Source organism: Triticum dicoccoides, chromosome 5B (assembly GCF_002162155.2).
Source record: "Triticum dicoccoides isolate Atlit2015 ecotype Zavitan chromosome 5B, WEW_v2.0, whole genome shotgun sequence".
Lineage (NCBI taxonomy): Eukaryota > Viridiplantae > Streptophyta > Magnoliopsida > Poales > Poaceae > Triticum > Triticum dicoccoides.
Genome location: NC_041389.1, coordinates 289397762 through 289408593, shown reverse-complemented (window position 1 = coordinate 289408593; position 10832 = coordinate 289397762). Strand labels below are relative to the sequence as shown.

The 10832-nt window shown below is 45.0% G+C and overlaps 1 protein-coding gene, 1 long non-coding RNA gene and 1 other non-coding gene across 5 annotated transcripts; 1 reads left to right on the top strand and 2 right to left on the bottom strand.

The window, feature by feature from the left end:
• Positions 1–953: 953 nt before the first annotated feature.
• LOC119308489 lies at positions 954–5915 on the bottom strand. Of its 3 annotated transcripts, XR_005150149.1 has the most exons (4): positions 4337–5915; positions 3937–4049; positions 3163–3240; positions 954–3055 (listed from the first exon to the last, which is right to left on the bottom strand). It is a non-coding gene; the product is annotated as an uncharacterized LOC119308489 (long non-coding RNA). The 3 variants fall into 3 exon arrangements; XR_005150148.1 differs by having other exon boundaries at positions 3937–5915; XR_005150147.1 differs by having other exon boundaries at positions 3163–5915.
• Positions 5916–6051: 136 nt separating this feature from the next.
• On the top strand, positions 6052–9738 carry LOC119308487. The gene is made up of 6 exons (XM_037584616.1): positions 6052–6656; positions 6951–7019; positions 7104–7208; positions 8389–8508; positions 9225–9314; positions 9391–9738. Exons 1-6 carry the CDS (start codon positions 6099–6101, stop codon positions 9505–9507), a joined length of 1059 nt encoding a protein of 352 aa, XP_037440513.1. The 5' UTR covers positions 6052–6098; the 3' UTR covers positions 9508–9738.
• An 18-nt stretch (positions 9739–9756) lies between these two features.
• TRNAP-CGG lies at positions 9757–9828 on the bottom strand. The gene has a single exon. It is a non-coding gene; the product is annotated as a tRNA-Pro (tRNA).
• Between the last annotated feature and the right edge of the window lie 1004 nt (positions 9829–10832).

Below are 10832 nucleotides of genomic sequence, written 5' to 3'. Positions count from 1 at the left end.
TCATATCACGCTTAATTAGATTATATTATATGTTTCAGACATCAAGTTTCACACTAATTCATATGGCACCATGCCTAACTGACGTCAATCAAGACTACACGGCCATACACAGCCTGCAACCACGTTGTACTGAAATTGTACATAGCACTGCTCAAATTAAATTCAGTTCCTCTAACCTCTTATTCCAACCATGAGCCTTAGGAGTCTGACAGTTCAGAAGTAGGAGGCGAGCTGTCCCTTCTCCCTGCCGCCGCTTGAGCCACGCTGCAGATCCGCCCTTCTCTGTTGTGAGCAGCTTCTCCAGACACGCCACAGATCCGCCGCCGCTCACACCCGTGCCCTCCAGCAGCGCCACCTCCACCAAAGTCCACCTGGTTCCATCCCCCGGCGTCCTTCGGGCACCGGGCTCTCTCCGACCTCTCAATCTAGTGGATCTGTGGCAGGGAAAGCAAATGAGCTCCAATCTTTAAATCGCACGCAGCGGCCGCGGTGGGGAAAGAGTCTGGGCAGCCTCGTTCTATTCGAGGCGCTGCCACCGCTTGACGAAAAGCCACATTTCCGAGCCACGGATCAGACAGACATAAGCGAACCTGGGCCACGGCTCAGCCCGTCACCTGCAGACGGCCGCCCCTGAACTGGCCCACTACCAAGGCCTGACACATACCGTATTCGTGCACAGTGCGCATTTTCCAGCACTCCTGAACCCACCGTATAAAGAATTGGCCCAGATCCCCACGCACTAGCGAACGCCCAAGATATCGTGAGCATATGTGCTCGAGACTAGTTACTCCGCGTCCACTTGTTTTCCCATTTTAAGTCGCACTAGAGGCTGGGGCGCCACCCGCCACCTGGTGGCGCCTCCTCAGACGGGACTGTGCGCACTTATTTTATGTCGCACATTCGACCGTCATATTTGATCATCAGTCTCACTCATGTACATCAACATGGGCGTATGGTATAACATCACGATTTCTTGCTCCCTTGGATGTAGTCATATAAAATATTCATTACAACCATTCCTTAATGAATCAATAAGAAATTAATAAAATCTGAATAAGCTTACAACAGATCAATTTCAGTGTGTATATATGATAGGTTGCTCTGCTATCTACAAAACAGAGAGATGGAAAAGGGAGAGAGAGCTGCCATTAAATGGAAACCTATATAAGAAAGAGCGAGGAACAGGAGTGGGAGCAACGAAGCTGAGTATAACTGGCCGCTGCTAAAGGTAGACTAAGGGCGGAGGTGAAGACCTAGCAGAGGGCGAGCTGCTGCTTCCGGCCGTCGAGCTGCAACTACTTCCTGCCAACGTCCTCATCCATCTCTACATCCCCTCACTCCACACCACCTTGTCACTGACCTTTTCAGGAAAGAGATTTACAGAAATAGAGATGGAATCCAGTTGACATAAGATATTCAGCCAAACAAACTGTTAGTGACTTTTTCAGAAAAAGAGATGGACATCAAAGTAAGCAGAGCTTCTAGCAGAAACATCATATACAGGTACATGCTGAGCACAAAACTGGGAGTTTTATGTGAGAACGGAACCTGGCAATCTATATCAAAAAGATATCTTAACTGGAAATTTAAGCAACACAAGAATATCACACTTGAGTGGTTATAATTACTTACGGATTCAGATTCTTACTTTTCTTGTAGAGGCCTAATATCCTTAATTACTTGGAGCAAATTTAACTTAAACCAAGTATCTAAGAGTAAGCTTTGGTTGATGCAAAGGTCTGAAGCTTTTAGCATTCTATAAAGGCCTTATGAATGCGCAAAAGTTACAGCTATAGGAACTACATAACCACAAACCAACAGGATATACAAAGTAACCACCGCCACCTTGTCGAACCCCACTCCGCCGGTCTATGTTTTTAAGGCGACGCCTTACCGCCTTAGGGAGGGGGGGCGCTTTGGCGCCTAGGCGACGCCTAGGCGGGCGCTTTGGACGCCTAGGCGCCCAAAGCGGTCGATTTTCCAAAGCGGAGGGGGAGCGCTTCGACGCCTAGGCGTCGCCTAGGCGTCGCCTTAGGGACGCTTTAAAAACATAGCCGCCGGTCCTCTTCCTCGTCGGCCCTGGCGTAAGATGGTTAACATGGTTAACATCACAAAAGGGCATGGATGTTCCCTTGTTTAGTATCTGAAACATGTTTATCCCGAGGATAGTAAAACAAGGCTTCATACCTGTAACAACGAAAGATGGCATAGAAGTCGAGAACCAATTTTTTCATAGAAAAAAAATAGAACCAAACCTCCTTGACAAAATGCAAGTTACCTTATTTCAGTTTACTCTGTGGTGTGCAAACCAAATAAGGAATGCACCATACACAATACACAGAAGATTAACAAGTATAAACTGAATAGTTCCATCTGCCTAATGCAAAGAAGCACATTTTATTCTATATTTAGCTACATCTCCCAGATTCACTAACAAACTTATGCACACATAAGCCTTGTTAAATGAAAGTAGTCGCAAAATCATTAATTAGGAGACAAAATAATATTCTGGAACTTGTGGCATGGTGCACTAAAATGGGCAGTCCGACGTCCTCCTTGTGACATGACGCCCAAGAAACGGTAATTTTGTTCCACTATTAGGAAAGAAACAGAGAAATAGCACTTCAAAGAAAGAAAACTAAATGACTATAATGTTTCTGTAGTGTGCAGGCCTCGATGTGCGCGCCTCCCGAGACTTATAGCAACAATATCATACAGATATGATGTATCAGGAGCAATTGTTTTCCTCTAGTTACCATTTTATTCAGTATTTTGTCCAATCTCAAAATCTGAGATATGCCCGTATCCAACTATTAATAAGTTAACTTGCAACTGTTGGCACAAAAAAGAAGCAGCTTGATAACAGAAGAGCCCTCAGTTATCCGCTTTTGATGAAGGTCAGCAGGAGCAGGGCATGGCGGCGGCCATGCCCGAGCACCCGGCGTCCGCGGAGCCGAGGAGGAAAAGACGAGCGAGTGTGGGGGATGCGCGCACCATGGATGGCCTCCTTTCCTCCATGGTCCACCGCCTCCAGGCATCCGCCTCATCGGCCGATCTGGTTGACAGGCAGAGCAAAAAGGAGCACGGCGGCCATGGCGTGGGCGCGATCAAGCAAACTTTTGGAACAGGGGAAAAGAGGCGCGACATTGAATAGACATATACCTGAAAGTGAACATTTGTTGACTTGATAAGTTGAGCGTTGAAGCAGAAATCATAGATCACGCTACAGAATTAGCTCCTCTGTCAAAATGTTAGGGAAAAGGTCACACAATTAGCTCATGTGTATCAAATTTTAGGTAAGTATGTCTTGTACTGTATTAAGTCAACATGCTACAAAATTTAACCAAAAATTTTAACAGGATGCAAAATCAAAGGAGGTGTACAAGGAGGGAAAGGTAGCAATGATATATCTCTACCCAATTTTGAACTTACCTATCAACATAAGACATTATCTTAATAATGGGCATATTCTGCAAGCAAACCATTTTTCGCAAGAAAGGGGATAAAATCAAGCAGTTTACACAACTACAAATGATTTTCAGCCAAGCAGATGAAAGAAGGACAAAATTACACATGACTAAAAGATATAATTATTAAAGTTTTCACTGAGACCATGATACAATCTATAAAAGTTAAAGTATCTAGTTGTCAGGAAACCTGTCTTTGATATGACTGATGATGGTGAAGATGAAACCTTAGAAACTGCTTCAGTGTACAAAAAAATTCAGATAGAGTTGTACTCAATTTGTCCTTAAGCCTTTTACATGGTTAGTAGAATTCCTTGTGATATATGATGCGACTAATTACTCTCACAGTTAAAACAGGAGATATCAGGTCAAAGGAAGCACATGAGGTCAAGTACAAGCATGGAATCACTGCCTATTGTTCTTAACTAAAACCAAAATCAGTAAATAAAAAAGTAGCACTGCAGAGGACCTTCAAGTTATATTTCTCATGAGCAGCTTCCAACACTGACACCCCAATAAGAGCATTAATAATCTTTTCATCGCCAGCATTGACACCCAATGCGAACAAATGTCACAGATATCCTGCAAAGTAAATTCCTGTTATTGGTACTGAATTGCCAATGGGGTGATAAAACAATATAATTTTCAACCAAAAGAATGCACTACCCATCAGATATTAAGCAGTAAATCAGCTCAAGAAAAAGGGCATGGAATCCTGACCAGATGATTAAGTTCCGGTATAAACTGCAGGTACCACAAGCTCAAGCCAATACAACAATATGCGAGAATCATGTGGAGATGACGAGAGACGAAATAAAAGGAAACTCACAGGAAGTGCAGATCATGGTGAGAGAGAGAGGGAAAAGGACCTGTAGGTCGAGCAGATGCCGTCGGAATCAGCAAAACCAGAGAGGAGGATGACCTGGATGAAATTTCAACAACAAAAAACTCTGCAAATCTGAAGTATCACAATTAAATTTTGTCTGTTGCCTTAATATGTACATTACATGGCCAATGTATAATAGTAACCTATCTTCTTCTAAATGGCTCTTATGATTTTTTTAGAGTGCAGACCATTGAGATTAACTAAATTATCTCGCAATTCCATTAGAGACGACAACAGCATCAAGAAAGCATCATAGTTCAAGTTATGCAACTACCAACCTGTGTTTTATTGAAGCAGAAGAAACTTAGCTTAAGTATATAATCTTACAACTTCCTTAGAGACTACAGAAGCAGCAAAAAGCATCATGGTTTAGGCTTTGCAACTACCAAAATGTGATCTCATGCGAAAAAAGGACAGTAAATTGTTCAGCTTAGCTTCATGTTTCAGCTTACACAACTACCAAAATGCCAGTCTAAGCCATTGTTTAATGCTTTCAGAAAAAGGATTACGAGAAAGGTCACCCATTAATGTGATTCAGATTCAGCCTACCACAAGGTCAGAGAAGTTAATCGTCATTCACGTTGGCATCATCCGCTGCACCGTTTTGCTCCTGCGGTACTGTTTTTTTTATCTAGTTTCCTCTGTTATGCTCCAGGCTTCATTTTGCTTTTGAAGATTGCAGATAGCAGAGCAATTAGCTAAAGACCTTAACGATGCAGATCCTAAACCAGCAGTGCTAACTGCTGACCGATGCCAATAAATTAACTACCACTATTTTCCCCCAAGAAACCCACAAACATTTAACCTAAGCATCAAATTCGTCACCCAAATTACCCAAAACACATAAGAACAACAGTTCAGACTTCAGTACATGCTACAGCACCCAGCGACAATCAAATTTAAACATCCATAGTGCATACTCCATAGGCACTGATCCTAATAAAGATATCTTGCTAGCCTGCTACTGTAAAAAAAAAGAGAAACATGCATTTAAGTTAGATCCGCCCATGAATACAGGTAAGGATCCATGACAACCAAAACTGAACCAAGCTTTTTCTACTTCATTTTGAACCTCAATCAAAACAAGACTTTTCCTTTTTGAAACTCAATCAAACCACGAAAGATTGACAATGTGAGGAACTGAGGAAGAGGAATTGAGGACTTACCATATTGGAGGCTTGGAGATGGACGAGATGAGTAGTGAACTGACACACCCGCCAGCCGCTGCAGAAGACACCTCGCCGGCGCACCCAAAATTGTGGAGGCTGCCTGAGCCCAGGTCTCCATGCCAGCGCCGTCGCGGCACAGACGGGAGGCCTGGCCCCGTGAGACGAAGAGATCCGTCACTGCCACAGACCGGGGGCGTGGGTATGCGCCAAGGACCGACCCTCGTCATCGCCGCCGTTTTTCGTGTGGCCGCACCAACGGAGGGGAGAGGATGCAGGGGGTGAAGAGGAAGCAGTGGCGGCGGTGAGGCAGAGGGGAAACGAGAAGAGGAGAGGTTGCGTATGGGGATGGAGAGAGCATGGAGTGCTGGGCTGGGCCGCGTGTATGTGGCCTCCTTTGCTGCGCCCAGCCAAAAATATTGATCGACAAAATAGTGTCATCACTCCCCATTGGCTGCGTTGCACAGTCCGCCTCTTCCGACGTGGCATGCGCGAGCGAGCGCCCTTTGTGCGACGATAAATGTGTGCGATACGGTGGACAGTGGATCAGTGGCGAGAGTGCAAGACCTTCTCGCGCTAATGGCGACCACTCCGCTCGCGACCGCCTCTCCCTATCCATTCCCCTCTCTGCTCTCCAAAACCCTAAACCCCACCTCCACCTCCAAGCTCTCTCCTCCGCACTCCCTCTCCCTCTCCCTCCTCACCACCCCGGCGCCCCTCCTCCTCCCCCGCAGGCAGGGCCGGCGGCAGCGTGACATCTCGGCGGCGTACGGTGACGGCGACATGGACGACGACTTCGGCGGTGCGGGCGACTTCGACCTCGACGGAGACGACGGTGTGGGGGACGACGACGACCTTGACAACGAGCAGGACTACGACGTTGACTATGACCGCCTCCTCGCCCCCGTCAAGCCTCGGCCGCAGCTCTCCGGGGTTGGCAGCGGAGGCGAGGAAGGGGAGGGGGACATCGCCATGGTCGCGGCCGAGAGCTTCGTGTCCACTGGGGCGTCCGCCTCCGACACCGTCGTCGACTACACCATCGACGAAGATGAGTTTCACAAGATTCGCCTGCTCCACTGCGACTTCTTCATCCGCAAGGTGCCCGACCCTGACCAAGACGTCTACGACTTCCGAGAGGTATCCTAATAATTCCCCTTATCTACTACATTTTCCGGTAATTTCCTGCTCTATTTGAAATAGACTATTTCACCATTCATGTCTGCAAAAATGCGTTTGGCCTATGTGACATTTCATCTAACAGACTAACATGTCAATCGACGGCAATATTAGGACAGTTAACAACTACTCCTCCCTCCGAATTAATTGTTGCTGATTTAGTACAACTTTGTACTAAATCAATGACAGGGAGTAGTATTCTTCGAGCTAACTGTGTGGTGCTTATTCTGCTCAATATGGCATTGTGTGCAACAGATGTATGTCACACCGCCTGACACCGACATCTACTCAATTCCAAGGGTTCTTGCCCCGGTGCCACAAAAGGTACACATATCTTGCTATTTCTTATTTTTGGTGCATGTAAAATGCATTAGGTTATTAATTGTTGATTTTCTCTTTGAAATTCAGTATGTGAGGTGCGCGAAGAAAAACTTTGGCCGCTACCACGTAAGTGAGCCACCGGTTGAGCATCTGCGTGATCCCCTGTACAAGACAGAGAGGGAGATTATGAAGGTATATGTGAGAACGTTGCCTACTCTGCTAGTTTGTTGTGCCATTCCGTTATGTTCCTTCTGTTGTAAACCAAATGAACTGGTTGAATGTGGCTTGAGACTTGAGTATTTAACAGCCATAAAGGTTCTGAAGTTCTGTCCAGGGTTTTTGCCAGGGATGCAAGCAGTGCCCGCTTGTTAAGTGTACTAATGGCCTCAACATTTGTACTAGAGTGTGCTAGTACTACGCGGGAAACGGGGTGCACTGCTTGCATCCTTAGTTTTTGTCACTCGATTTGCAGTAGTAATGTATCATAGTTGCTTGGTGAGACATGTCCTTGCCAGTGTTAGTTTTGACTTGTGAGGTAAAATTAATCTTAATATGCATATCCGATTGAAGAGAAGCTTGTCCAACATCGTCTGAGATGGTTTGGGCATATTCAGCGCGAGTCTCCAGAAGCTCCAGTGCATAGTGGACGGCTAAAGTGTGCTGATAATGTGAAGAGAGGTCTGGGTAAGTGGGTAGACTGAACTTGACATGGGAGGAGTCCGTAAAGAGAGATCTGAAGGACTGGAGTATCACTTAAGAACTAGACATGGACTGGGGTGCATGGAAGCTTGCTATCCGTGTGCCAGAACCATGAGTTGGTTGCGAGATCTTCTAGGTTGGTTTCAGCTCTAGCCTACCCCAACTTGTTTGGGACTAAAGGCTTTGTTGTTGTTGATGATGCATATCCAAGCTTCGGTTGACATGAAGTTAGCAGTGAAACTCCTGAAAAACATCCCGCTTGGCAGATTCTACACTTCTTATAGCTTCTTTACTGGATGTGCAATGCATTGTTTATTGTCCTCACAGTGCAAATTATTGTAGGTGCTAAAACAGGAAATCAGCAAATAAGTACAATCACTTAGTTAGAGCTGCTTAAGCTGCACGGCTACATCAGTGGGTTTTCTACTAGCCAAGCTTTAACTCGATTTCCAGCCCAAGATTTGGGACACTTTAACTGTTGTTAACTGCATCATATGTTTTACTGCTTTCACCTTAGTATGTTTCTAGGCCAGCAGTTCTGCTCACTGGACATGCTAGCTTATTGTTAATACTAAATATTCTTTTCCATGATATTGATATATTAAGTACATATGCATCTAGCTTTATGATCTTATTAAGTATATGTATTTCATTTTTGTTTCTTCTGCTGTAGGTTTTCTTAACAAAACACTACAGAAACAGGCGGTTCAGCGATACAGATTTTTTCCTTGATTTTGAGGAGATTTATGTCATCGACTCAAAAACAAGGTCAATCACAAGGGCAAAAGTAGTGGTAAGACAATTGAAATCCAAATTCTTTCAGGATATGAAAATAATAGTTTCTCTTATGTATTTAAGTAATCATGTATATCTTTCACAAAAAGCAATCATGTATATGGAATCTACTGTAACTAATTTTATACTAGTTTCTCATTTAATCTAAATAGTTCAGCCGTCTCACCTATGTGCCTGAAAGATAAGTTTTCACTAGTCATTGTTCATTTGCTCTGTTTGTTTACTAGTGATGATTCTGGATTCTAATAGGATGTATCAATGTCAAATGGTGCAGTTTCTTCTGGATAATACCTGTTATTTGTCACACAATGTCAATCATATTAGTCTGGGTCCATATTTGTGGATTCTCATGTAAATATTAGTATTATGTGAATTTACTACAGTTCAAGTGTCTTCACAATCAAAATTTATGGTCGGACACTGAGATTCTCAATCCTTTCATTGACCATTTAACAAATATCCGTAACCCATAAATATCAATTTAAAAACAAATAAAAACTATTAGCAGCCTGATGATGTCAAGAAACTAGAGTAGGTGAATTGCAGACTTCTCTAACACCAAAAACTTGTTTTTAGGTGATTTTTTTCTTTGTTAAGTACTCCCTCCGTATCAAAATATATGATGTTTTTTCACACTGTTAAAGTGTCAAAAAAGGTCGAGTACTAATTTTGGTGTACGGTCTGAGGTGACTGATATGTAGTCGTCTTTGGCAGGTGAACGTCCCTGAAGGCAAAAGGAGAGATAGGAGAAATGACCTGCTACTCATACGGGACGGTGGCGAATCTTTCAGAATAACTGACAAGGTAGTTTACTTGCTTCACGATTATTCTCTTGTTAGCAACAAACTTGTAAAGCTAATTTCGGTCATTGGTATGACAGTCCCAAAGAGACGACGCCACCACCATCATCCAAAGAGAAGAGTGGACGAAATCGAGACAGGACGTGGAGAAGCATTTCCGGAAGCTCAGAGATTTTGACTACTCGAATTGGTTCTGAAGAAACTGCCGTCGAGCTTCGTCTATGCAGAGAAGGATGTGCAGCGATTTTGTTGTTTCTTTAGCTGCTGCTTGTGCTAGAGCTAATTAACCGTGGTCGTCAAGTGAGAACTGCCATGTTTATATATGGTACGTGTAGCATCGTAGCAAGTAGTAGAATCGAGATGTATGCATTTGAGCAGTATGTCTGTACGAAAATTCAGAGTAGCTAATGGGTATTTTATGGTGGCTTGAGGCATTTAAAAAAAATGGGGTGTTCCGAGAATCGAACTCGGGACCTCTCGCACCCGAAGCGAGAATCACACCACTAGACCAAACACCCAGATTGGTTTTTACATTCTACATAACTCTATGTATATATAGTATAAACACAATTTTATTTCCAAGAAAATCACCATGCACATCCCCCGTGACTTAAATATTGAGGAAAGGAGGCTAAACTAATTTCATTGGGTGTCAATTCACAGTTCTCCTCGAACCTCTTTGTTAGGTGCCTCTCGGAAACTCTGTTGCACCCGGGCACGCATGCTTAGGGTTTAGGGTTAGGGAGTGACTGTGTGAAACTAATTTCGGTTACCAGCGTCCGCGCCCGGAAACTAATTTCGGTTAGGCTACCAGCTTTCAAGATCACATCATAATATTACACTGTGTGAAACGCCACGCTGGAACAGCAGGGATCGATGGCTTGTGTCGGTACACATACAGTAGAGACAACGCCGTGGCCGAAGCCCTACAAGCCTCCGTTCTACTACGCCGCCAAGAAGCTCGGAATCCCGCAGTACGATGCCTTACATCGTCGACGTTAACGCGGCGCCGCTCTTCTCCGAGTATTCTTCCCCGCAGCTCGTCCGGGCGCGGCCGGCGGCCGGGGAGCAGATGGGTGCCCGCACACTGTTCGCTACAATGCCTAGAGCGAGGGGGCCAGCGTACGGGCCTGACAGGGAGATGCTCGACATCATCCACGACAAAGGCGAGGAAGGATGAGGGGGATATGAGGACAGGCAGGTGGAAGACTAGGATCCCACCCAGTCCGGCAACTACCAGCAGCAACAGTCCTACACCCAGACGAACACGCAAAAGTCGTACATTCAGATCGGCGATGACACACAACAATAGTATTGGGCCGCCAGAGAGCAGTATCCGGAGGAGGGTGGGCAGGAGGAGGAGGAGGACGACGACGATGATCCAAATGATACAGCTGGCGATCCGAAGAAGAAGGGTAGAGGAGAGAGCTTCAACATGCGGGAGGACAAGCTGTTGTGCGATGCATGCTTGGCCACTAGCCTTGATCCTCGTCACGACACGGAGCAAAAGGGCACAACCTTT

Coding starts and splice junctions, on each gene's coding strand:
- LOC119308487 (XM_037584616.1), top strand. CDS start 6,099: ATGGCGACCACTCCGCTCGCGACCGCCTCTCCCTATCCATTCCCCTCT. Junction 6,657..6,950: donor ACGTCTACGACTTCCGAGAG/GTATCCTAATAA, acceptor TGTGTGCAACAG/ATGTATGTCACACCGCCTGA. Junction 8,509..9,224: donor TCACAAGGGCAAAAGTAGTG/GTAAGACAATTG, acceptor CGTCTTTGGCAG/GTGAACGTCCCTGAAGGCAA.